Source organism: Salmo trutta, chromosome 31, assembly GCF_901001165.1.
Source record: "Salmo trutta chromosome 31, fSalTru1.1, whole genome shotgun sequence".
Lineage (NCBI taxonomy): Eukaryota > Metazoa > Chordata > Actinopteri > Salmoniformes > Salmonidae > Salmo > Salmo trutta.
In genome coordinates, this window is record NC_042987.1 from 441,904 (window position 1) to 468,144 (window position 26,241).

At 41.1% G+C, this 26,241-nt stretch overlaps 1 protein-coding gene across 1 annotated transcript; it reads right to left on the minus strand.

Annotated features, from left to right (window-relative positions):
• Positions 1-2,274: 2,274 nt before the first annotated feature.
• On the minus strand, positions 2,275-25,324 carry LOC115169283 (uncharacterized). The gene is made up of 3 exons (XM_029724740.1): positions 23,181-25,324; positions 17,923-18,759; positions 2,275-2,785 (listed from the first exon to the last, which is right to left on the minus strand). The coding sequence occupies exons 1-2, from the start codon at positions 24,810-24,812 to the stop codon at positions 18,022-18,024; spliced, it is 2,370 nt and encodes a 789-aa protein (XP_029580600.1). The 5' UTR covers positions 24,813-25,324; the 3' UTR covers positions 2,275-2,785; positions 17,923-18,021.
• Positions 25,325-26,241: the final 917 nt, after the last annotated feature.

A 26,241-nucleotide genomic window follows, 5' to 3' on the forward strand; every position in this document is an offset into this window, starting at 1 on the left:
AGGGGTCCACTTTCATTTACATTTTTTTTATTCGCTTGCTCCCTCCCTTTAAAAAAAAGAATCTCTTAAAAACATTTTTGAAATAGTATGGGCCTTAGTTTCCAGAACTAAATGGCCAGATGCAAGGTGAAACAAACAACAACATGTGGAAGAGTCTATACCATAGTCAAACCTTGTGGTTTAGCACCCAGCTGCTGTTCAGGACAGACAGACAGACATACATATCCTATAAGACAGGCAGTCGGACGGCCGGACTGACCCTATAAGGCAGGTGGACGGACGGACCGACGGACCGACTGGCCAGCCGGCAGACACACAGAACTACCCAGGAAGTCTGTACTTTTCCCCCTGACTGGAACCTCACCAGACACAGCCAACAGTAACAAGTAAGAATACCTTCCTGGTTATTCACACCTGCAGTATTAATAGCTTATAGGGTATGCTGGTATGCCTATCCATCCTACTCCTGTATTAGTTCTGGGTGGAAGCAGCCAACAGTCCAACAGTAGGTGTCAGTAGTTGTTATAAAAGAGAGTCTAGGTGTGCGTCCCAAATGTCACCCTATTCCTATTCCCTATGTAGTGCACTGCTTTTTGGGTTCTGGTCAAAAGTACTGCACTATAGGGAATAGGGCGCCATTTGGGAGTAGGACACAGTCTAGTAGTGTTGTTCTTGGTTCCAGCCACTGTCAGACATACCAGAGTCATTTCACTGTTTACAGAGGAGGCACAGCCAACAGTCAACAGTGTCCCGGCTAGTGCCATGTGTCTGAGGAGATGAATAGAGTTATACTGTATGCAGACAGCCTTGGCTGAGCGGTCAAAGTAGAGTGATTTGTTCAAAGCTTCCGGGGGCTTTATGTGTCTGTGGTATTATCTAGATCAAGCACATCAAGATCCTGTACCAGCATTGGAGAGAAGTCAGTCAACTTGGCTTTGAAGAGGAGATTTAAATGTTTTACACTGAACTGGGCCTCCATGGCCTGTCTTTACAAATCAAATCATGTATTTGTGTAAAACATTGCAAAAGATGAGGAGAACTAGAAAGTCACACAATTTTGAAGTATGAGAGCAACTTAATGCCCAAACATGCTTAGCTATTGAATAGGATGAGGTAGTTTCTCATTATTTGGAAGATTTCTACATCGTAATTCTGTTTTTGCATAAGTGCTAGAATGATAAGAAAACCATATAGAATGTGGTTGAACAGTGCACATTAGTTTCGAACTAATTTGAACATCCAAAAGGTTTTCCCGCTACCTCTGCTACGGTACCTTAGAACAGATGTGTGTGGGTCTTTGACCTTGTGGCTCTCCCTAATCCTCAATGGCTTAGCATCTACTCCCAACCTCACCCCTCTCGCCCCATCACCACACAATCACTCTTTCCAGGACAGTCTGAGCCTGCGTCCCTGGTCAAAAGTAGTGCACTACATATGGAATAAATAGGGTGCCATTTTGGACACAAAGTCTGAGATATGGCCAGAGACACGTAACGACTGTGCCGTGTGGCATTCCTGCGGGTGTGACTAACAGTTTGTAGTGGTACACACTCAGTACATTCGTCATCGGTCAACAGGGCTTGACGTCAACAGAGGAGAAAGAGAGCTGTTCTGTGGTGAGGGTGGAGGAGACTGGAGTGACAGGAGGAAACAGGGTTTGTAAGCCACAGAGAGAGCTGGACACTGAGCAGACCTGGATTCAAATACTATTCTAAATCATTTCAAATACTTTATCTGTGCTTGATTGAGCTTGCCTGGCTTACTGGGCCCAATAGAATAGTTTCAAAACTGTAAAACCCGTCCATCTGGAACTTTAGCCAGGCTAGAGCAAATGGCTAAAGAAGTATTTGAAAGATTGCAAGTAGCATTTGAACCCAGGTCTGATATTGATACAGAGAGACACAGACAGAGGGATGTACTGTAGCAACCTAAAAGTAGGGGCGGAGTATCTGGGACAGATTTAAATAAACAGAGAGACAGAGAGGTTAGCAGGCCTACGTGCAGACGGGTCCAACACACAGTAGTCTGTGCCATGACATAAAGACAGCAAGAGACATACAGGTTGCATTCCAAATGACTCCCATCATAGGGCTATGATCAAAAGTAGTGCACTATATAGGGAATAGTGTGTCATTTGGGATGTAGGCAAAGGCAGTTTAGACCCTAGTGCCATGAAATACAGAGAGTCAAGTGGAGAGGAAACATACTGAGACAGACTACTGTCTTCCATTGGTGCCATAACAGAACATAAAACATTTCAAATCAAAATCAATGTCCATTATTAGGTCATTGTTGTCTTTTAATCCATACACGAATGTAACAAATGTAAGACATTCAGTTGTCAATATAAAGTATTTCGATTTGGATGTTTCAGACAGTACAATTTTCTAATATCTCTGAACATTTTAAAACAAGCTTTTATAAACATGAATATAGATAGTATAATCATATAACTTCCAACATCCATTCTCATTTTTCTACAGATTCTTTGGTTGATAACCTTCGGTGTATAATTCAAGTAGGGTTGAGTTATGAATATAATACTTTATTGTCCAACTTGTATCAGAAATGTGTCTTTTTGCTGTTTTAAGTTATATATGTTAGGTTGAAGTGCTTGCTGCTTACTGTGTGTCTCAGGTCTGTGCATCTCATTCTGTAATGTGGAATCCCCTTCCCCTCCTGTCTGTCTAGAGCGTTCACCCTTGGAAATACCCCCATCTTCAGGCCAAGCTCTGTCTTTGTGTCCACCACTGACTGAAGTCATCTCTTCACCACGTCAGGGCTCCTGAGGAAGACAACAACACAGGATTTAAAATTGCGATCTACAATACAACTAATGGTCAATGGTAATTTAAATTAATGATATACAGTGCCTAAACCAGGTTTTGCTCTAGAATTTTGCCTGCGCTTAACTTTATTAAGTTTATTTTTTATCCTAGACAACCCCCTAGTCCTTGATGACAAGCATACCCATAACATGATGCAACCACCACAATGCTTGAAAATATGAAGAATGGTACCCAGTGATGTGTTGTGTTGGATTTTCCCAAAACATAATGCTTTGTATTCAGTACATAAAGTTAATTTTGTTGCCACATTCTTGCAGTTTTACTTTAGTGCCTTATTGCAAACAGAATGCATGTTTTGGAATATTCTGGACAGGCTTCCTTCTTTTCACTCTGCCATTTAGGTTAGTATTGTAGAGTAACAACAAGGTTTCTCCTATCACAGCCATTAAACTCTGTAAATGTTTTAAAGTCACCATTGGCCTCATGGGGAAATCCCTGAAACGTTTTCTTCCTCTCCAACAACTGAGTTAGGAAGGATGCCTGTAATCTTTGTGGTGACTGGGTGTATTGTTACACAATCCAAAGTGTAATTAACCACTTCACCATGCTCAAACGGATATTCAATGTCTGCTTCTTCTTTTTTACCCATCTACCAATAGGTGCCCTTCTTTGTGAGGGATTGGAAAACCTTCCTGGTCTTTGTGGTTGAATCTGTGTTTGAAATTCAGTGCTCGACTAAGGGACAATTGTATGTGTGGGGGTACAGAGATGAGGTAGTCATTCAAAAAATCAAGTTAAACACTATTAATGCAACTTATTATGTGACTTGTTAAGCAAACTTTTACTCCCTGAACGTATTTAGGCTTGCCATAAGAAAGGGAATGAATACTTAATGACTCAAGACATTTCAGCCTTTCATTATTTATGAATTAGTAAAAATTACTAAACATAATTCCACTTTGACATTATGGGGTATTGTGTGTAGGCCAGTGACACAAAATCTCAATTTAATCCAGTTTAAATTCAGGCTGTAACAATAAAATGTGGAAAAGGTCAAGGGGTGTGAATACTTTCTGAAGGCACTGTTTTGGTTAAAAACATAACAAATTACCAATTGTGGCTTTACATTCTGCATCAAGAGCATCTCCCCAGAAGAGTTGGGGTCAATTCCATTTAAATTCTTACAATTTCAGTTTACCTGCTGAATTGAATTGATGCTGTTCCCCAGTGAAGCCAATAAATGGATATACATTTAACCCCCTAGAGTCTATTGACACACCAGTGCATAAATCTATGTAACATAATAAAATAAATTCACATCAAAATCCATCAGTTTAAGCTAGAGATGTCATGTTTTTGCATGGGCTGCTTCTCAATCCACAGCATCCACCTATGTCGCCCTTCTGCATCTGTGGTAGAAAGTGGCAGAGCTTACAGCTCTGTTCATCAGACTAGGAGATCCTAAAAATTGGTCTTCTCATGAAAACGTCTGTAGCAATCGAACGGTTTAGCCTACACACTAATATGTCAGCTTAGAACTTCCCCTCCCAATGCCTTAGACTTTTAAGAATGTATTTCTCCTTCTATAAAGGCATTTCTGTATCGTACAGTCTTTAAGTAGTGATGGAAACCTAGATAGTGTCAAGGAGGATGAACTCATAAGTTAGGTATGTGTCCTTGTTGTTCAGCCTTGCTACTGTAGCTGGAAGAGTAGGAATATAAGCTAAAATGTCATGCCTCCAATGTATAAGTTCAATATGAGTCCAATTAAATCTATAAATCGCTGCCTGTTATTTCTTTCATCCAAGGCTAACCATACCAATACAATATGTGCTTTTGAAGACAGCAGAGAAGAGGAGCGGTAATAGATCAAAAATAATTCAAGGAATTATACATTAGTCTCACTGTTCTTCATCTGATAATACTCAAACCAGGCTGTGTTATTAGACTACACAAAATACGGAATCATACACATAAAATTGGCATGTGTTGATTTTCAGTGTAAAATGTATAGTGTTGATTCAGGAGTTAATTTAACTTTGTAAGAGTGAAAGTAACACTCAGTTGTGAAAAATAACCCCCAGTGTTGTTGTTAATAACTAGCGGTATTGTTTTACACTATGGAAAGTAAAACAGTCCTGTCAAAACCAGACTCATCATTATCATATTTACCAGCATGCTTTACTGCAAGTACATTTTTGGGGGATTGCTTTTCATATCTGTGTTTTTGCACATTGATTAATTAATCATATGCTACACAAAGATAAATAACATGAATTCTTCTAAACGAATCAAATTAGTAAATTAGATTTATTGGACCCGCTAGTGAAATGGTTGTTCCAGTTTAAGTGGTCTGACAGTCCTGAATGCAACTTACATGTGGATAAAAATTCAAACTGTTGAATATTATAACTCTGGTTGGATTCCAATAGGATCACTTTGCAAGCCAGCATAATGTGACTCAGGCTTGATGTGGCCTATAAACCAGAAGATTCTTAACACTGTTAAAACTAGGGTAAAACTAGGCCATCAAAGTAAGGCATTATGATTTACAGTTGAAGTCGGAAGTTTACATACACTTAGGTTGGAGTCATTAAAACTTGTTTTTCAACCACTCCACAAATGTATTATTAACAAACTATAGTTTTGGCAAGTCGGTTAGGACATCTACTTTGTGCATGATACAAGTCATTTTTCCAACAATTGTTTACAGACAGACTATTTCACTTGTAATTCACTGTATCACAATTCCAGTGGGTCAGACGTTTACATACACTAAGTTGACTGTGCCTTTAAACAGCTTGGAAAATTCCAGAAAATGATGTCATGGCTTTAGAAGCTTCTGATACACAGAGATAATTTGAGTCAATTGGAGGTGTACCTGTGGATGTATTTCAAGGCCGACCTTCAACTCAGTGCCTCTTTGCTTGACGTCATGGGAAAATCAAAAGAAATCAGCCAAGACCTCAGAAAACAAATTGTAGACCTCCACAAGTCTGGTTCATCCTTGGGAGCAATTTCCAAACGCCTGAAGGTTCCACGTTCATCTGTACAAACAATAGTACGCAAGTATAAACACCATGGGACCACACAGCCGTCATACCACTCAGGAAGGAAACGCGTTCTGTCTCCTAGAGAAGAACATACTTTGTAGCGAAAAGTGCAAATCAATCCCAGAACAACAGCAAAGGACCTTGTGAAGATGTTGGAGGAAACAGGTACAAAAGTATCTATATCCACAGAAAAAACGAGTCCTATATCGATATAACCTGAAAGGCCGCTCAGCAAGGATGAAGCCACTGCTCCAAAACCGCCATAAAAAAGCTAGACTACGGTTGGCAACTGCACATAGAGACAAAGATCGTACTTTTGGGAGAAATGTCCTCTGGTCTGTTGAAATAAAAATAGAACTGTTTGGCCATAATGACTATCGTTATGTTTGGAGGAAAAAGGGGGAGGCTTGCAATCTCAAGAACACCATCCCAACCTTGAAGCACGTGGGTGGCAGCATCATGTTGTAGGGGTGCTTTGCTGCAGGAGGGACTGGTTCACTTCACAAAATAGATGGCATCATGAGGAAGTAAAATTATGTGGATATATTGAAGCATCATCTCAAGACATCAGTCAGGAAGTTAAAGCTTGGTCGCAAATGGGTCTTCCAAATGGACAATGACCCCAAACATACTTCCAAAGTTGTGGCAAAATGGCTTAAGGACAACAAAGTCAAGGTATTGGAGTGGCCATCACAAAGCCTTGACCTCAATCCTATAGAAAATGTGTGGGCAAAACTGAAAAAGCGTGTGCGAGCAAGGAGGACTACAAACCTGACTCAGTTACACCAGCTCTGACAGGAGAAATGGGCCAAAATTCACCCAACTTAACATGGGAAGCTTGTGGAAGGGTACCCAAATCGTTTGACCCAAGTTAAACAATTTAAAGGCAATGCTACCAAATACTAATTGAGTGTATGTAAACTTCTGGCCCACTGGGAATGTGATGAAAGAAATTAAAAGCTGAAATAAATAATTATCTCTACTATTATTCTGACATTTCACATTCTTAAAATAAAGTGTGGATCCTAACTAACCTAAGACAGAGCATTTTTTACTAGGATTAAATGTCAGGAATTGTGAAAAACTGAGTTTAAATGTATTTGGCTAAGGTGTATGTAAACTTCCGACTTCAACTGTATGTAATGAATTGTCGTAAAGTTACATTTTAAAGATAACATTCATCTAGACACTTATTTGGTGAAAGCCACAGGCCTTTAAAAATAATGAATTAAACAACCATGTCTCTGTCACTAACAAATACAGTCATGGGTGGTAACTTTACAATTCACTCAAAAAGAAAAGGCACCATATGAAATATGCAATTTAGGATTTACACCATACAGTGTTAAAACAACATACAAAATGACTTGCTGTAACAGTGTTTTGTTTAACACTAATAGGAGTTAACTTTAGGTCAACACTAGTGTTGAATATAAATAACATTGTGTGTGTTACTTACCCCATAGTGTTACATTTCAGTAACACGGGCAAGTGTACTGCAGTGTTAATATTTTACATTGCAGAGTGTTACGTTAACACTCAACATTAACACTATAATCAGAATACTTTTTACACTGTAGACTAACACCATATGTAGCCTGAGATGGTGTTAAAATTCACTCTTTACTGTAAGTGTTAGTTTAACACTGCAAAATGTATTGTGTAGAAAATAACCATAGTTGTGTACTTATAAGCGATTTACAAGAAACAATTTCTACAAAAAAATCAATCTACTTCTCCCTTATTTCAAAGCCTATTTTCAAAGCTTTAACCAGAAGTCACAGGCCTTTTCTCCCTGGAAGCTGTTCTTTATATCCCCACAGTCTTTGACTCTCGCCATGTTGAACAATGTCTAGAACTGCTCATGTTTATGTGACCATCTCAAATATAACAAGCTAGCGTTTGGTTTGCCTCATTCTGCTCTGACATCTGTCCAAAGACTTTATGATTAAAACCAGATTGTGCTTGCCCAACTCACAGACACAAGGCACAGGCCAGAAAAAAAATAGATTGCAGTTACACATATTCTGCACAAGAGGGAAGTACAGTATCTTCACAAAAGGGAACACTCACTCTCTCTTTCTCTCTCATTCTTTTCTTTTTAGTCCAGTTGATAAGCTAGAAAATGTTTCAATTTGGTATAGAAGCATGAAAACTGACAAATAATTTTTCGTGCTGAAAAAAACTCATATAGTGCCATTTTAGCCAAGCCTCCGGTTGGCCTGTAGCACCATTTGTGAATATTCATTTACCTGTATTGACATTTTGGGTCTACATGGCCCCAACAATAGCTTTAAATGTTTGTATTGGTTTGGGGAACACATTCAATCAACCAACAGCATATGGCCTTTGTTTTTTCCTTCATGACCGTAACAATTATGAAAAACCATCAGAAAACTCAGTATAATGTTGATATTTTCACTTTTAATGTGGTGTATTAAATACAAAGTTTCATACTGCTTACAATCATATATTATATATAATATGTCACTTTTAAGAAATGTGACATGAAATCTGGTGTCCAGCAGGGAGAGAGGTAACCTATTTTAACAACATCCCTTTATGTTAAGACCACAAAACTTTTACAAAAAGCCAGGATATGTTCAAATAAATATATCCATCTATAGTGTCATTACAGATTTAACCTATTACACTGTAGGATAACAGTTTTACAAAATGGCAAACCAGCTTCATGGGTGTAAAAGTGTAAAAGGTGACTTTGTATTTAATACACAACTTTGAAAGTGAATGTAAACAATGTGCGCTGAGAGTCGGGAAGCATATTCAGGAAGTGAGTTTTTTTTATAAATAAAATGAAACAAACACGTAACACAAACAACGCACAGACATGACCCAAGAACAGAAACAATGACGCCTGGGGAAGGGACCAAAGGGAGTGACATATATAGGGCAGGTATATGGAGTCCAGATGAGTGTCATTATGTGCTGATTCGCGTAACGATGGTGACAGGTGTGCGCCATAACGAGCAGCCTGGTAACCTAGAGGCCGGAGAGGGAGCACACGTGACAGTGAAAATATAAAAATGTTACTACAATTTTTGAGGGTTTTTCATCAGTTGCGATCATAAGTAAAAATTAAATAAAAAGGCCATATGGTGTTGGTTTATGGAATGTGTGCCCCAAACCAATACAACACTTTCAAGCTATTTTGGGGCCATGTAGACCCAACACAGGGGAAGTGTTGACCCAAAACGTCAATAAAGTTAGGGTACTAGGGGGTAACAAGCCCCCTGAGGTAACTGCCCCCACCCCTGTAATTCACATTAAGATCACTTTCCCTGGCTGCCACTGCTCTTGCTCAACAACAAAAAATTATTCTGTGTCATCACAACTTTTGGAGATATTTCAACAAAATGATTTTGTGATAGGTTTATCACATTTTTTTGACATTTTGAAAAAGTTGTCGATATATTCCAATGAAGTAAGATCTAGAATTGTTTTTTAAATATACAAGTAGGAATGTTAAGATAAATAATCCACTTGTTTAGATTGAAAAACTTTTGATACTTTTCTTGTAAATTAGTAAAATGTTGGATGAGTGTGTCATGTCTGTGACTATCATTAAGTGTAGTCTTAACATTCTGTATACTCCCCTTGCCCGAAGGGTAAAACATGACCCGCCTTCGCTCAACCCCTAAAATAAAGCAGCTTAATTGATTTTTAAACCACAAATCTATTTTGCATGAAGAAACAACCTGTCATTCATCACAAACTTTGTGAATATCTGGGTTTTCCCTCTTCACAATGCAGAAAGACTGCATTTAGTCAGTGGACACCACTCGTTTTTATTACAACACACCTGTCATAATTGTTTTCTTTACTAAAGTAGAGGTTTACAATTATTATTATTATTGCTAAAGGTACTGCATAGGTGTAAACACAATTTTTTTAGCAAGAGATAGCACTAGCCTAAGAAAGTAGCAGAAATGTGCAGAAAGTAGTTTTGAATGCATTTTATTGAAGGGAAACAATAACAGTCTTGAACTTTTTTGGCAACATAGTGATATATTCTTATATACTGTACAATGAGGAATTCAACTACAAAATAAAAGTCTTATCCCGTTTTTTTAACCATTGCCCCTACCCACAAGGTGTATAAACAACAACAATAAATATAATAAAATAAGGTAATAGATGCAAAACAAAAACGTGAAGAACATAAATCAGTCAACTCTAATTAGCACATGTAGGACAGCATGCAAGTGTGTGTGCATGAACTTTGCAGATGTATTTCTTACATGTGTGGCACATAGTATTTGTTTTACAGCATATTCTTTGGGGGCAGAATTGACAACTCCTCCTCTAGCCTGCCCCAGCTGCAGCCTCAGGTGGATCAGGACAGGATTCAGTCCCCTGAACAGCTTTCACAAGCGCTGCAGAGGCTGCTGTGCGGGGGAGGTGCTCCCTTCTTTGAATGTGTGGGGTTGTAAGTGCCTTTCCCAGCTGCTCCAGGAACACCCTCCTCTTGTTCTGCTTATCAGGCATCCAGGTAGGGTTGATCTTGTTCCATATCACGAAGGCATTGTATGAGGACACATCAATGATGTTATGGAAGATAACCAGGGGCCAGCGGGCAGTCATCCTCCTGAAGCTGTAAATTCCAATCACCTTGTCCAGGTTGTCCACTCCTCCTTTGTTGTGGTTGTAGTCCAGGATGATGGCTGGCTTCCTGCCCTCACGATCATTGATCTCAGCCATTTTGTGCAGTGTGCTCAGGAGGACCACATTCTTGTTCCTCTTTGGGAGGTAAGAAACTTGAGTGGTGGTGGTGGTGAAGGCAAACTTTGATGAGAAGGCATCTCTCCCCCTTGTTGCAAGGAGTGCAAGGGGGAGCTCAGGCTTGTTCTTTCTAACTGTGCCAACCATGGTGATCTTCCTCTTCAGGAGCTGCTGGCTGAGTTCATAAGAGGTGAAGAAATTGTCACACGTGACATTGTGCCCCATCAGTCCATCTGTCACATCAAGCACAACCCGCATCCCCTGGTTCTTCTCCGGGCCTCCACTGAACGGCGTCCCTGTGTAGACTTGCATCTTCCAAGCGTAGCTGGATTGTGCATCACAGGCCACCCATATCTTGATGCCATACTTTGCTGGCTTGCTGGGCATATAAAAGGACAGCGACCTTTTGACAAAAGAGATTACTATCAGTAATTCGTATCAGTGTCACAGAAAACAGCCACATAAATCAATGATATTACATAATACAATACATAATAAAATGAACAGTGAAAATCACTTACACTACAGATATGAAAATAAAAATGTACCTGTGAATGGAACCAGTTGCTGTTCCTGTTACTTCAGGCCCAGGGTTGTAGAGGCATGGCAGACACTCCACCCACTTCTCCCAGACCTCTTATGGCTGCCAGTTTGTCTCTCACACGTCTTGCAGGTCTTGACTCACGGTTATTAAATCGTTGCATTCTTGAGAAAGTGTGAAAGACTATCGGCGGCATCGTGCCACAGAAAATTGCCATTCCCCTTTCTGCATCCCAGAGACTACATGTAGCCTCTCCTTGGGACCTATACACACACTCGCTAAGATTAGCAGCCCTATGTAGGCATGCAGGTCAATCTCATGCATCCTTTTCCAGTTGTCTCCATGTTTATGGAAACCCTCCAAATGTGTCATCTCCAGGATGATTTTTTCAATGGCTGGTGTGATGAACATGTAGAATGTTGAGGCAATGTCCTGGGCATGGGCAACTGCATGTCTTGTGGTCCCTGTGCTGCCATCCTGCCCTGGTTGTCATATGGTGACAAAGTCCATGTTATTTTGCTGTTCTTTGACAAAAATGTTTCTCTTTCAGCTTGGGGGATTTCTTCTTCATCTGAAGATGATGCATCGTGCTCTGGGTTGTATTCTTCCCCATCTTCTTCTTCAGATACCTCCTCCTCTTCCAAATCATTGTTCTCTTGTTCCTCCTGGACATCTGAAAAAATCAGATCTACGACCTGTTGGGCACTGAAACGTGCACTCATGGCTTCAGCAAAGCGAGAACTGGAGGACTGTCATCTGCAGCACCTTTATAGCCTCTGACAGCATTCCCCATTAGTAAACAATGCTTTCAAGCAATGTTTATTTAGGCTGAAATTGTTTTTATTTTGTCTGAAATTGTTTTTATTTTGTCTGTGAACTTGAGTTATGTGTGGGGTCATGGAGGGGAGATGCTGCACATGCACAGGAAAGTTTTAGTTTTGTTCAATCAGTAGCACACAATCTAAATTTCTCATTGTGTGTGTGTGTGTGTGTGTGTGTGTGTGTGTGTGTGTGTGTGTGTGTGTGTGTGTGTGTGTGTGTGGTTTTTGTGGTGTGTAAATGATTTTGATGATCAAATGATGATAAAAAATTACCCTAAGACAATCTTTGTACCCTGGTCGTGTACAGCTTTCATGGAAATATGAACAAAGGTGATGTTTCACTTTTTCTAATGTTGGTGTCACTCTAGGAAAAGTCATCAAATTTGAAGTAGAAAAAATATAATTTAGGTGGTTTTCTCTACTGTTAAACATAGTGGCAGGTCATTTTTTACCCTTACGACAACACAAGGGTTAAATGTGAAGACTGTTATTTTATCAAATCAATCCTCTATGTGTAATTATTATTACGTGATTAAACTAATCATGTAAACTTTAATAAACTAGGAAGTCGGGGCACCACAGATTTCTTTTTTTATAGAGTCTCTATTTCCCGAATTGATTCTTCAGATATTTTCATATCTTATCAAAACAGTCACTTATTAATGAATTATTATTATTACCTCATCAGTTCTCATTACTGAATGTCGCAAACCTTTGGATATCTGCACAAACCCTAGTTTCTATAATGAATCAGCAATATACATATTGGCTTAATTATTTATTTACTAGCTAACGAAATAATCACACAGAATTACATAACAAACAAAGAGTAGATATTTTGGTTACTACATGATACAAAGAAAAAGTCCCAGCGGACGAAGCCGATATGACGGCTTGATAGACGAAGGAAAAGGGTGGGGACTAAGAGAGCGAGAAAGACAAAACGGATTCACTACACCAAGTGGATAATTATAATCAATGAAATGCTAATCCTTTGCACATGAACGGCCGCTTATTCGACAATAATTTCAATGTATATATGTCGTTGTTGTCTCTCCGTAGAAAACAGTCAATTGTCCTGTAGAGTTCATCAGAGTCTCTGGTTAACTTTCCCAGAAGACACAATATCTTTCGTAGTTGTAAGTGGTTAGAATGGATACTTCAGAGTACCATTTGGAAATGTTCTTATAGCATAGATGCTTCGGCGGTTGTCGGTATTCTCGTTCTAGACTTACGTAATTTCTAGCTGCAGACCAGTAATTATAGGTCTAAGATTTGCTCTTATTCTGTAGTGATTGATAGTCTCAGATTTGAACCATTTCCATACGTGTAGCCAAAACTACAGCTGTATGATCTCCGGTGGTCTTTAAAATTGTAGCCGTTCCAACGTGGGAACTCTGTCCCGGCGTTCTCTGACTTAAGGCATATTTTGTAGGATGGTGTTTTATACTCTGTGGAAGAAGGGGCGGTTCTATGACGCCTAATGTGATTTCTGGGCTCACGGGGGCCTCTGACTAGTTCATCTTTATATGAAAATCCATACTCTGATTTAGAAGGTTAACATCACATTACATCTTTTCACAAATAGTTTCATGTTTAATCACATATGTTTCACAATATTTAGATGTAAACCTGACAGCTGGGAAATGTACAATTTGAAAGATACAGTTATGTGTGTTTCCTGACCTTCGTGAGATCACCAAATGAAACACACTCATCATAACTGTCCCTTAAGTGTCCACGGACCATTCCCACATTCTCAAAAGTAGAAATATTGTTTCATTCTCCCATTTTGGGTATTAGGAGTTTTGAACTAAGAGAAGGCCTTTGTTCTGGTATGCCAGGGCTGCCCAACCCTCTTCCTGGAGATCTACTGTCCTTCAGTCCAACCCTAATTTAGCATATCTGATTCAGCTAGTTAAGGTCTTGTTGAGCAGAAAATTTGTGGAATCAGGTGTGTTAAATTAGGGTTTTACCTCTCTAGGGGGTGTGGGACGGTAGCGTCCCATCTGGCCAACATCCAGTGAAATTGCAGAGCGCCAAATTCAAAAACAAAAATACTCATTATAACAATTCATAAAACATACAAGTGTTATACATCAGTTTAAAGATTAACTTCTTGTTAATCCAACCACGGGGTCAGATTTCAAAAAGGCTTTACAGCGAAAGCATAAAATGCGATTATATGAGAACAGCTCCCAGCAGACAAATCATTACAAACAGTTACCAGCCAAGTAGAGGTGTTACACAAGTCAGATATAGCGATAAAATTAAACACTTACCTTTGATGATCTTCATATGGTTGCACTCACTGCAGTCACAACAGGCAGACGAAAAATCCGAAAAGTATCAGTAAAGTTCGTAGAAACATGTCAAACGATGTTTAGAATCAATCCTCAGGTTGTTTTTAGTGATAATAATCAATAATATTTCAACCGGACAAAAGCTTCGTCAATATAAAAGGAAAAGAAGGAAGGTGCGCTCTCGGTCGCGTGCATAAAAAACCTCTGGGACACTGCAGTGTCCATTCATTCAGAGTGGTCTTACTCCCTCATTTTTCAGAATACAAGCCTGAAACAATTTCTAAAGACTGTTGACATCTAGTGGAAGCCATAGGAAGTGCAATTTGAGTCCTAAGTCAATGGAATGTGTATAGGCAGTCAATGGAAAACTACAAACATAGAAAAATCCCACTTCCTGGATGGATTTTTCTCAGGTTTTCACCTGCCATATCAGTTCTGTTATACTCACAGACATTATTGTAACAGTTTTGGAAACGTTAGAGTGTTTTCTATCCAAATCTACCAATTATATGCATATCCTAGCTTCTGGGCCTGAGAAACAGGCAGTTTACTTTGGGCACGCTTTTCATTCGGAGGTGAAAATAGTGCCCCCTACCCTAGGGAGGTTAACTGAAAACCCACAGGACGGTAGATATCCAGGAAGAGGGTTGGGCAGCCCTGTGGTAGACTCTCTCCCTCAATACTGCATGGCAGTTTCTACCAGGTATTTATGACCTGTCTTAAAGTCATAAAACTTGTGGTGGGGAGAGTGAGAGAGGGGGGAGCCACGATATACACCCCTAAAGGGCCACATTGTGACCAGTGTGTTATGAATGTTACGAATGTGTTTCTACCTCTTTTAGATAATGACTAGGCCAGTTAGTGCTAGTTTATGCTAACTTGCTACCTAGCAACTTCACTAGCAGAAAATTCTAGCCAGCTAGCTAGTTAGCATAAGCTGCTAGGAGTGCTAGCTAGCAACCTTACTATCAGATCGTCTGAGGTAAAGTACATTCAAAAGACAACATAACTAAATTGAAGTTGTAAATGTTTCCACTAGTGACTGATAGCTTCACAGTTAATGTTAATTTATAACCTTTTAGCTATTTTACACAGCATTTTATGTCATGTAGGTAGATAGCTAGCTACGTTTTTAAGAGAGCTTTTCAATTGGCATCTCTCCCCCTGTTTTCAGTCGCAGGTGGGGACTGGATTGGTGGGCTCATGAGGTGTGCTCCAATTTTACTAGGGATAGCTTTATTTGGGACCTATGTACAATTTAGAATTGTGCAATAGCAGAGCATAAGAGAGTTGCCACATCAATGTTACACTGAGTTAATTAGTTAAATTATTGTATGAAATGTTATATTCCAATGTTATTTAATGGTTTTGGTTCTATTCCATTCCAATATTATATTCCAACTATTGAAAACCTTTTGCTCCTGAATATCATTTTAAAGACTGCTGGGATTTAAAATCTTGCATTATTCAAATAATATTTAGTGCATTTGTACATAATGGATTGTATCAAAAATTAACAACAAAGAACAAATAAAATTAATGTGCAGGTGAGTTAAAAAGAGGGACTTTACATCAAATCTCCTCATAGTGCGGATATTAATGGTGACATGTGCAACACCACTTCCCCCCCATATTTTGTTTAAATAGTTAAAATAAGATAACTGCACTTAGCTTTTAAGTATTACTTACTAAAGAATGAAATGGATTTTAACACACTTGTGTGAAATCCTATGCCATAATCTTCTACCGGGGAAACTGGCACCCCCGGGGGGAGGGGGGCAGTTACCCCGGTACTTAAAAAAAGAAATCTACTTTTCATGAAATAACAAAAAAAGTGTAAACTGTAGCCATTTATTTCCCTTTATAGTTTATTTGACTAAGCATGACTTTCATCCATATACAATTTTTTTCCCCAAACGTCGCTTTTTGTGTCAGCAATTAGACATTGTTCTTAGAGGGGGCTAGTTACCCCCTAGTACCCTACATGCATTTTCACAATTGGCCTACAGGGGGAGTTATATACCGACCCAGGGCTTTGATGAATGGCATTATATCAGGTGTTGTTAAGTGTTAAAAATGATAAAAGTGTGCCAATTTTCACGCTTATTTACCAAATCGAACAATATTGTATTTTTTGGGACCTTATCTACTCAAATATTTGTAAATGGTGGTGTAAATCTCTGCAGTCATTTAGACAATGCACGTGTTCTGGAATTCTTAATTTGTGATGTTTGATGGTGGTCAATTAGATCTTTCATGTGTAACACAATCTTTATAAATATTATCTCTGTGAATGATAGTAAGATAAATGTGTCAGGGAGTTATTTTGTAGTCCCGCAATGCTCAGATATATTTTGAGTCATGACTGTTATCCTATAAATACTTAGTGACATTTGTTTCCAATATCAATCTCAGATGGCAGTGTCTCGTTACAAGAAATGATTCAACTCCAGCCTACTCTCCACTTCTCTGAAGTCATGATGACTAAGATATAATGAGAAGTGGGAACTCATGTGACATCAACATTAGCAGACACACAGATACACAAACACAGAGGCACACACACATACACACACACACACATACAAGCAATCATCTTGCATTTTCACAAATATAGCTGCTCAAATATTATTTTGTATAATCAAATTGTTATACTACCATCATGACGTACATGCATCACGTACATATATCGGATCGATGAAGGATCTTAATTTGAGCCAGTTATGTGTTATGTGGATTATAATACATTTACATTTTTGTAGATGTAGATACATCTATTGTAGATATTGTAGATACATTTTTGTAGATACATCTATTGCAATTCTCACGATTCTATATGTATTTCAATTCAATACTGTGATTTTATTGCTCACCTACGTCTGCTGCAGAGGGAGAACAGAGAGCCATGATAAAACGAGTTTTGATCATTCATGGAAATAAAAGTGCTGAAAACTAACTGGCTCCTTTATTAAAAAGAACATGGAGAACAAGCTATGAAGAAAAAATACTGGAGTTTTAGTGCAGGTACAGCAATCTAGCGCAAAAATTATATTGCGATATAGTCAAAACAATACGATCTATCATCAAAAACAATATCCCAGAGGCCTCCCAAACGGCGCAGAGGTTTAAGGCACTGCATCACAGTGCTAGCTGTGCCGCTAGAGAACCTGGTTTGAGTCCAGGCTCTGTCGCAGCCGGCCGCGACCGGGAGACCAATGGGGCGGCGCACAATTGGCCCAGTGTCGTCCGGATTAGGGGAGGGTTTGGCCGGCAGGGATGTTCTTGTCCCATCGTGCTCTAGCGACTCCTGTGGCGGGCCGGGCACAATGCACGCTGACACGGTCGCCAAGTGTACAGTGTTTCCTCCAACACATTGGTGCGGCTGGCTTCCGGGTTAAGCGGGCATTGTGTCAAGAAGCAGTGCGGCTTCGCTGGATTGTGTTTCGGAGGACGCACGGCTCTCGACCTTCGCCTCTCCCGAGTCCATACTAGAGTTGCAGCAATGGGACAAGACTGTAACTATCAATGGGATACCACGAAATTGGGGAGAAAAAGGGGTAAAAAAAATACAAATAAATAAAAAATAATATCCCAATATATAACTGTATAGAGTTTTTCCCCCATCACCAGAACCCAAGTGACAACATAAGCAGACACACACACAAACACACTTACCACGAGCTGTCCCTGGTCAGTCCCTCTCAGACTGCCTCTCAGTGTAGGTCTGTCCTTGTCCTATATGTTCCCGGCCCCCACGGCAGTGATGCTGTCCTCTCACACCATGCTTGATCTTGGTCTGCTTTTCTCCAGGTATGGGGGTGTCTTCAGGGCACTGGGAGACAGGGCAGGGTGGTTAGGGTGGGTAGGGTCGGGTGGCTGGGCCAGGTGGGGCAGGACCGGCAGGGCTGACTGGACCGGGTAGGGTGGTGGAGCCAGACCCTCATTAAGCCTCTCCACCCGTCCGTTGGGGTGGGGGTACAGTGATGGTTTCTGACTCTTACGAGACGGGACACTGTATCCAACCATGGCTGTGGGGATAGGGGTGTGAGTCCGTAAGGGTAGGGGTAGGGAGGGGATCTGTTCTAGCCCAGGGGTCTGGGTCACATGGTTTATGTCTCTGGAAGGGCCAGGTATAGGAGGGTCTTTGTTAAGCTCCCGTCTTTCCTGTTTGGAGTCTTTGGAAGGGCTCGGGCTCAGGGCTGTGACCCCAACCCGGTTGGTTTTGATGACTGATGCGGTGAGTACATGGGACGGAGAGGTAGTTTGTATGGTGACAGTATGGTCAGGGTCTCTGTACAGTAATCCCTGGTCTCCATTAGTCTTCAGGTCAACAGTCCTAATCTTGTGGGAATACATCTGCTCTCCAGTACTAGTCTTCTTATTATACATCAGGACTCCTCTGCAGTCTCTGGGGTTGGGGAGGGCGTCACCACCATGAGGGGAACTGTTACATGATCCCTCTTCCTCTTCCAGGTCAATGTTAGCTGTCAGCAGATCAATCTGTTGGACCACCTAAATGACAATACATAGTCAATATACTACATTACTAAAATACTATATATTAATACATTATACTACATTAATTAACACTACATTATACTACATTATGATATGACATGTCAGTTGATTGCTGCTTAAGAGCTAAGAGTTATGAGATGTAGATTTTGTTTTACAACGAAAGACTTTCAAAATATTTGTACAAGGTACAGTATATTACAGCCCTATTGCATATGGACACCATAAAAGCAAAGCATAATTCAGAACCTGTCTCAAGACAGGCTCTTTAAAGTGCTGCTTGTGTCTCTGCCAATTCCAGCAGCAGGTTTTAGCCAAAAGGTTCATGTGAATAGCTTTCAATCAATGCAACTACAATAAATGATGTGAAACACAAACAATGCTATCTTGTTCCATATCAGCCTGCAATGTATTTTTTCTACAAAGCTGAATGCAAATGTAATTTAAATGTCATGTACCATTACATAAACAGAAAGAGAGGATATCCATTGATCTGTGTCTGCTTTATCTCAGATGCTGTATACATGGACTTAAGGTTTACATAGCCTCGTCCTCTGATCTCTGAGTACATTTCAGTCAACTCCTCTCACTATTGTTGTCATGCTATGTCTATTTTACTCATACCATTCATTCATTACAATTCATAATAAACACATTAAAAACATATCCATCAAAATGATTGCTGGGTCCTCACTCACCGATGAATCACATGATTTCACATGTGGAATCAAGTGAAAACAACATGTTTTTGGAACACTTCACAAGTGATCACATTCATTTCACATACACTGAATATACCAAACATTAGTAACACCTAATAATGAGTTGATGTCCTTTGGTTGGTGGACCATTCTTGATACACACGGGAAACTGTTGAGCATGAAAAACCCAGCAGCATTACAGCTCCTGACACAAACCGGTGCGCCTGACACCTACTACAATACCTCATTCAAAGGCACTTCAATCTTTTGTCTTGCCCATTCGCCCTCTGAATGGCACACACACAGTTCATGTCTCAATTGTCACAAGGCTTAAAAATCCTTCTTTAAGCTGTCTCCTCCCATTCATTTACACTCATTTAAGTGGATTTAACAAGTAACATCAAGAAGGGATCATAGCTTTCACATGGATTCACCTGGTCAGTTTATGTCATGGAAAGAGCAGGTGTTCTTAATGTTTGTATACTCAGTGTAAGATCACATATGTTTTTGGAACACTTCAAGGGCTTGTAAGTACAGTCAATGGAAAATGAGATGGACAGAACTCAAAATGATAAGCCTTAATAATTTCAACACGATGCTGAGGATGGCCAGCTGATCAGATAATTATATACTGTAACAAAATAACGAAACAACATATCAGAGACCTTAAATGGTAGAGCCACCATCCAATTTAGCCACCAGAGGCAGATTGTTGATTTAACAATGTGCCCATGTGGCTAACTGCTTGGTTTAATTTGTTACCCATGGTCTAAGTGGAGTGTGACAATATACTTCCTTGACTAGGCTCCTGACATCATACAAGATTCAAAACGGCTTTTGCATACAGTACCAGTCAAAAGTTTGGACACACCTACTCATTCAAGGGTTTTATTTTTACTATTTTCTACATTGTAGAAACACTATGAAATAACACATATGGAATCATGTAGTAACCAAAAAACTGTTAACAAATCAAAATATATTTTAGATTTTAGATTCCTCAAAGTAGAAACCCTTTGCATTAATGACCGCTTTGCACACTCTTGGCATTCTCTCAACCAGCTTCATGAGGAATGCTTTTCCAACAGTCTTGAAGGAGTTCCCACATATGCTGAGCACTTGTTGGCTGCTTTTCCTTCACTCTGCGGTCCAACTCATCCCAAACCATCTCAATTGGGTTGAGGTCGGGTGATTGTGGAGGCAAGGTTATCTGATGCAGCACTCCATCCCTCTCCTTCTTGGTCAAATAGCCCTTACACAGCCTGGAGGTGTGTTGGGTCATTGTCCTGTTGAAAAACAAATGATAGTCCCACTAAGTGCAAACCAGATTGGGTGGCGTATCGCTGCAGAATGCTGTGGTAGCCATGCTGGTTAAGTGTGCCTTCAATTCTAAATAATTCGAAGACAGCGTCACCAGCAAATCACCCCCACACAATCACCCCTCCTCCTCCATGCTTCATGGTGGGAACCACACGTGCGGAGATCATCCGTTCACCTACTCTGCGTCTCACAAAGACAGCATTTGGAACCGAAAATCTCAAATTTGAACTCATCATACCAAAGGACAGATTTCCACCGGTCTAATGTCCATTGCTCATATTTCTTGGCCCAAGAAAGTCTCTTCTTCTGATTGGTGTCCTTTAGTAGTGGTTTCTTTGCAGCAATTTGACCATGATGGCCTGATTCACGCAGTCTCCTCTGAACAGTTGATGTTGAGATGTGTCTGTTACTTGAAGTCTGTGAAGCATTTATTTGGGCTACAATTTCTGAGGCTGGTAACGCTAATGAACTTATCCTCTGCAGCAGAGGTAACTCTGGGTCTTCCTTTCCTGTGGCGGTCCTCATGAGAGCCAGTTTCATCATAGCACTTGATGGTTTTTGCGACTGCACTTGAAGAAAAGTTAAAAGTTCTTGACATTTTCCATATTGACTGACCTTCATGTCTTAGAGTAATGATTGACTGTTGTTTCTCTTTGCTTATTTGAGCTGTTCTTGCAATAATATGGACTTGATCTTTCCCCAAATAGGGCTATTTTCTGTACACCACCCCTACATTGTCACAACACAACTGATTGGCTCAAACGCATTAAGGAGGAAATTAATTCCACAAATTAACTTTTAACAAGGCAAACCTGTTAATTGAAATGCATTCCAGGGGAGTACCTCATGAAGCTGGTTAGGAGAATGCCAAGAGTGTGCAAAGCTGTCATCAAGCCAAAGAGTGGGTACTTTGAAGAATCTAACATATAAAATATATTTAGATTTTCTTAACACTTTTTTGTTTATTACATGATTCCATATGTGTTATTTCATAGTTGTGATATCTTCACTATTATTCTACAATGTGGAAAATAGTATAAATAAAGAAAAACCCTTCCAAACCTTTGACTGATACTGTATATGACCAAAGTTTTTGCTCAAGCCTTTAACAAACATCCATGTACTTTGACTGAAAAAAGTAGGAGGATTATATAACATGTAACTTTATATTCAGACATTATAAAAGTCAAAGGCAATGACTCTTGTGGTGTTGTCAAATAGCAGTAATTTACCCAATACTGCTAACCCGGAGTGGTGGTGTCGACATATGGTGACTGTGAGTTCGAATCCTATTTGGGGCAAGCTTATTTTTAAGAAGAAACCTTCCACTGCTTGTCCTCAAGTAAAATAGTGCAAATGTGACGAAGTAACCAATTATCAAAATGCATATAAAACCTTGTACAATTAAGTGTATACGTTTATGGAACTTCGCCTATATTCATTGTAGTGATTCATATTTCTGTATTAGGCCTATACTATAGCCTGTGTTTTGGTCTGAGTGACTCCAAGAAGCTCAATTCATATCATTAATTTATTACGTGTTGCCTGTTCTTTGATTCACAATACAACCACAATAAGTATAGGCCTATAAATATTTTAAGTGTAGGCTACACCAAAGTCCCAAATGCAATAGGTTATAGCAAGGAGGACCCTATCTGGTGTGAATGCGTGCAACGTTCGCCTATAGTGGGCTAGGCTTGCCTATATCAACATTGGAGAAAAATTATTTTGATATATGTTAACCCAGCTAATAACACATCCATGACAATGATGATAGCTCTATTGTTGATCTGAATGTCTATAAAGGCTAAGCCAGTCAATCAATAGCGTAGGTAACAGAATTGACAGGAAAGCACAATCAGATTTAGTGTCTTTTACTGCATCAGTTTCAGAAATTGTGAAGCCAGAAGGATGCTAGGCCTCACCTCAGTAGATTCCTGGAGTAGTTTTAATTGGCTGAGATGGAATTTGTTAACGGATATAATTATCTAATCAGCTGGCCGTCCTTAGCGTCGGGGCTAATTTGGCCAGGTTGGCCTATGAGAAAAGCTAGCAGCAAGCCATTTTATACCAATGGTTTATTAAACCATGGTCTAAGCAAAAGTTCCCAAGTATGGCCCCACAAGATCTGGGACCAGACTAACTGCTAGGTAAACATACAGTATTGACAAAAGCTCAATGGACAAGCTAAGGTATGAAATATATAATAGACAACACTGGGATGCTTTCAATTTCATTTTTTCTGGATTAACCAGGCTATCTACAGTAAAGGGTTCTTGCCGTGCTTCTACACCTGCATTGCTTGCTGTTTGGGGTTTTAGGCTGGGTTTCTGTACAGCACTTTGAGATATCAGCTGATGTAAGAAGGGCTATATAAATACATTTGATTTGATTTACCTCCTTCATCTCCACGTGGACCTGTTTGAGACCACCCAGGACCCCCTCCAGGTCTGACACCACCTGTCTGATCTGCTCCCGAACCGAGCCCTCCTTCTGCCGGACAGAACCCTTGTTTTCCCGGACATGACACTGGTTCTCCCAGACTGAACCCTGGTTTTCCCGGACTGAACCCTGACCTTCGTTCTGCTTCCCCCTCTGTCTCTGGGGGTCTGAGTCTGGGTCTCCTCCCTGGTTCTGGTAAACCCCCTGGCTTGCTGGCTGTTTTGCCCTTTGGTTGAATCTCCCTTCCCTGCCTATAGTGGCTCCATGCACTGGGCCAGTAGCTCCATGACTTGGGGTTCTATGGCCAAGGCCAGGCCCACAATGACTCCTCTGCCTGGGCTGGCTGACCAACTGTTTCTGGGGGACTTCAGTGGAAAAGAAAGTCTTCTGAACAGAGCCAGAGCCAGCAGGGACATGTCGTCCATTACAGCTGTCCACTCCTGCCCCACCTACAGCTCCCCCAGCCTTTAATCTAGCAGTCCTCTCCTGGTAGTTAGTTCTATCTCCCACGCCCTGAGAGTACACATGCCTGGGGCTGGGACCACCACCACCACTATGTCCATTTGGCATGTGAGGGTGTAAATCTCCTTGTTCAAGCGGTACACACCTGTCCAAATGATCGTGTTCATCTCCAGCACATCCCCAGACCTGTTCCTCTGGACTGTAGCTGTAGCTAGTCTGTCTGTGTTTCAACTGACCCCAGACCTGTTGTTCTGGACCGTAGCTAGTCTGTCGGTGTGTCAGCTTGTCTTCTGGACTGAAGCTATTCTGTCTTTCTAGCCTGTGGTTCGACTGACCCCAGACCTGCTTTTCTGAACCGAGACTAGCCTGTCTGTGTTTCTCCTGTGTACTATAGCTAGCCTGTCTTTCTGGCCTGTATTTTGACTGATCCCAGATCTGTTTCTCAGGACCGTAGCTGTAGCTAGACTGCCTGTGTTTGGACCGCTGACCCCTGAACTGTGTGTGTGCCGGGTCCAGAGGGAGTGATGAGGCTGACGCGTTTCTGTTGCTGTTGAAGGGGTGTGTACCGGTCCCTGTCCCAGCAGCGCCACCTCCACCCTGTCCCACATAGCCACACTGTTCTTTCACAGGGGAGTAGAATCTCAGACCCAGGCCAGGCTCCGCTGGGCAGCTCCACTGGGCAGGGTTGTAGTTCCAGGGGTGGCTGGGGCTAAACTGGCCTGGCTGAGGTTGACCGTACTGACCCGGCCCGGTGAACACTGGCCTCCTCTGTGGGGCACTGTGACCACTTACACCCCATCCAGCTCCAGCTTTAGCACCACTTCCTTCACCTTCTCCTTCTCCACCTTCTCCCCCTCCACTATCTCCTCTTCCTTCACCTCCTCTCTCACACTTCTCTAGTCCAGGTTTTATATCCTCTGGCTCCACAGGGAAAGGAGGAAGGCTGATGTCTCCTCTGAGGTCCAACTCTGGGTGGTCTGGGTGTGTGGGTGGTGGTCTGTACCCCCCTGGTCCACCCTGGTACAGCGTGGGTCCGTATTGGACACAGTGAAAGCAGTAGCAATAGTCGTCTGTGTTTTGATGAATGAATCTATAGCGTCCCGTCCGTGTGCTGTCTGAGTACATGTCAGAATGAAAACAGTCCGTCTAGAGTAGAGGCTGCTGTGGAAAACGCCTTAAACAACAACTGGTTTCCTTCTCCTCCCCTCCTCCTCCTCCACGCTGCTCTTCAACTCCAAACTAGCCATTCACTCAAGCTGTTTTCCTCATCTATGACTGACTCCACCGCAAAACAAAACTTTTTTTCAGCTCTGCTCTTTTTTTCTTACCTAAGACTTCCCTCCCCCCTTTCTTCCTGCCTCTTGTTTCCCTTTCTCTCCTATACTTGTTTTTCTCTATGTTCTTTTCTTTCTTTCCCCTGACCCCCTCTCTCACTTTTCTAACTTTTCTCTCACTCCTTCACCCTGCAGCCCTCTCTCCTGCTCGTGGCCCCTCTTTTCCACCTCCCTCCCTCCCCTATCCCTTCTCTCTCTCTCCTTCTCTCTTTACCTCTCCTGTTTCGTTCCTCAGTCTTATTTGCTGCTGCAGACTTCCCGTCGCTCTCCCTCACTTGGCTTTGCATTTCCCGTTTCCTCCCTTCCCCTCCCCACCTCTCCCCTCCTATTTCTCCACCTCTCACACTCTGAGTCTTGCTGCTGTTTCTAACTCTCTCTCTTCTCTCTCATTCTCTCACACACAGTCGCCTGTAAATGTCTCCTCTCCCTCTCTCACCCTCTCTCCTCCACCGGAGATCTAGTTCTGTGTTTCAATCTTCCAGTCAGTCCGTCAGACAGCGGTGTAGCTGTGTGAGTCTCCTGCTCCAGTACAGCTTTCTGAGCTAATTAGCCCTGCTTGCTAGGTGGTTACAACCTGGCACCCTTCAATTAAATGCAGCTTGGATAGAGCCAGTCAGGGAATCCTCAGCCAGTGAGAGAGGAGGAAGAGACTGATAAGAGAAGAGGGGTTTCAGAAGCCACAGCCTGCATGGCTGAACAGAACCGACGGACGCCTCTGACTAGAGAGACTGAAGCACTGCCCTGTAGAGGGAGGGTTTCAACTCTAAGACTCTCGCTCCTTTTTCTTCTTCTCTCTCTCTCTTTATTTATTTCTTTCTCTCTCTTTCTTTCTTTTTCTCTTTCTCTCACTTTCTCTCTAGCTTTCTCTCTCTGGTCTGAGTTCACAATAAAGCAATAAGGTTGTACATCTTCACAGTTAAACTAAATGAAACTCTTTTCGAAACATATGGTGTAGACAGTATATTTACCTTGACTTAGGGCTGTTACGGTGACCATATTACCGCCATACCGGCGTTCATGAGTTATGACTGCATTCAAATTCCATGTGACCGTTAAGTAACTAGGCTTTTCCAAGCTCTGATGCTGCTGATGGTTATTAGTAGCCTACCAAACTTGCTAACAGCCTGGTACTTAGCACTCAATTGTCCCTCTAATCACTCTGATATCAATGCAAATGTTTTCGAAAATCAAATCAAACACTTCATGAGAGCCCATGAGCT

Coding starts and splice junctions, on each gene's coding strand:
- LOC115169283 (XM_029724740.1), bottom strand. CDS start 24,812: ATGTACTCAGACAGCACACGGACGGGACGCTATAGATTCATTCATCAA. Junction 18,760..23,180: donor TCCACGTGGAGATGAAGGAG/GTAAATCAAATC, acceptor ATTGTCATTTAG/GTGGTCCAACAGATTGATCT.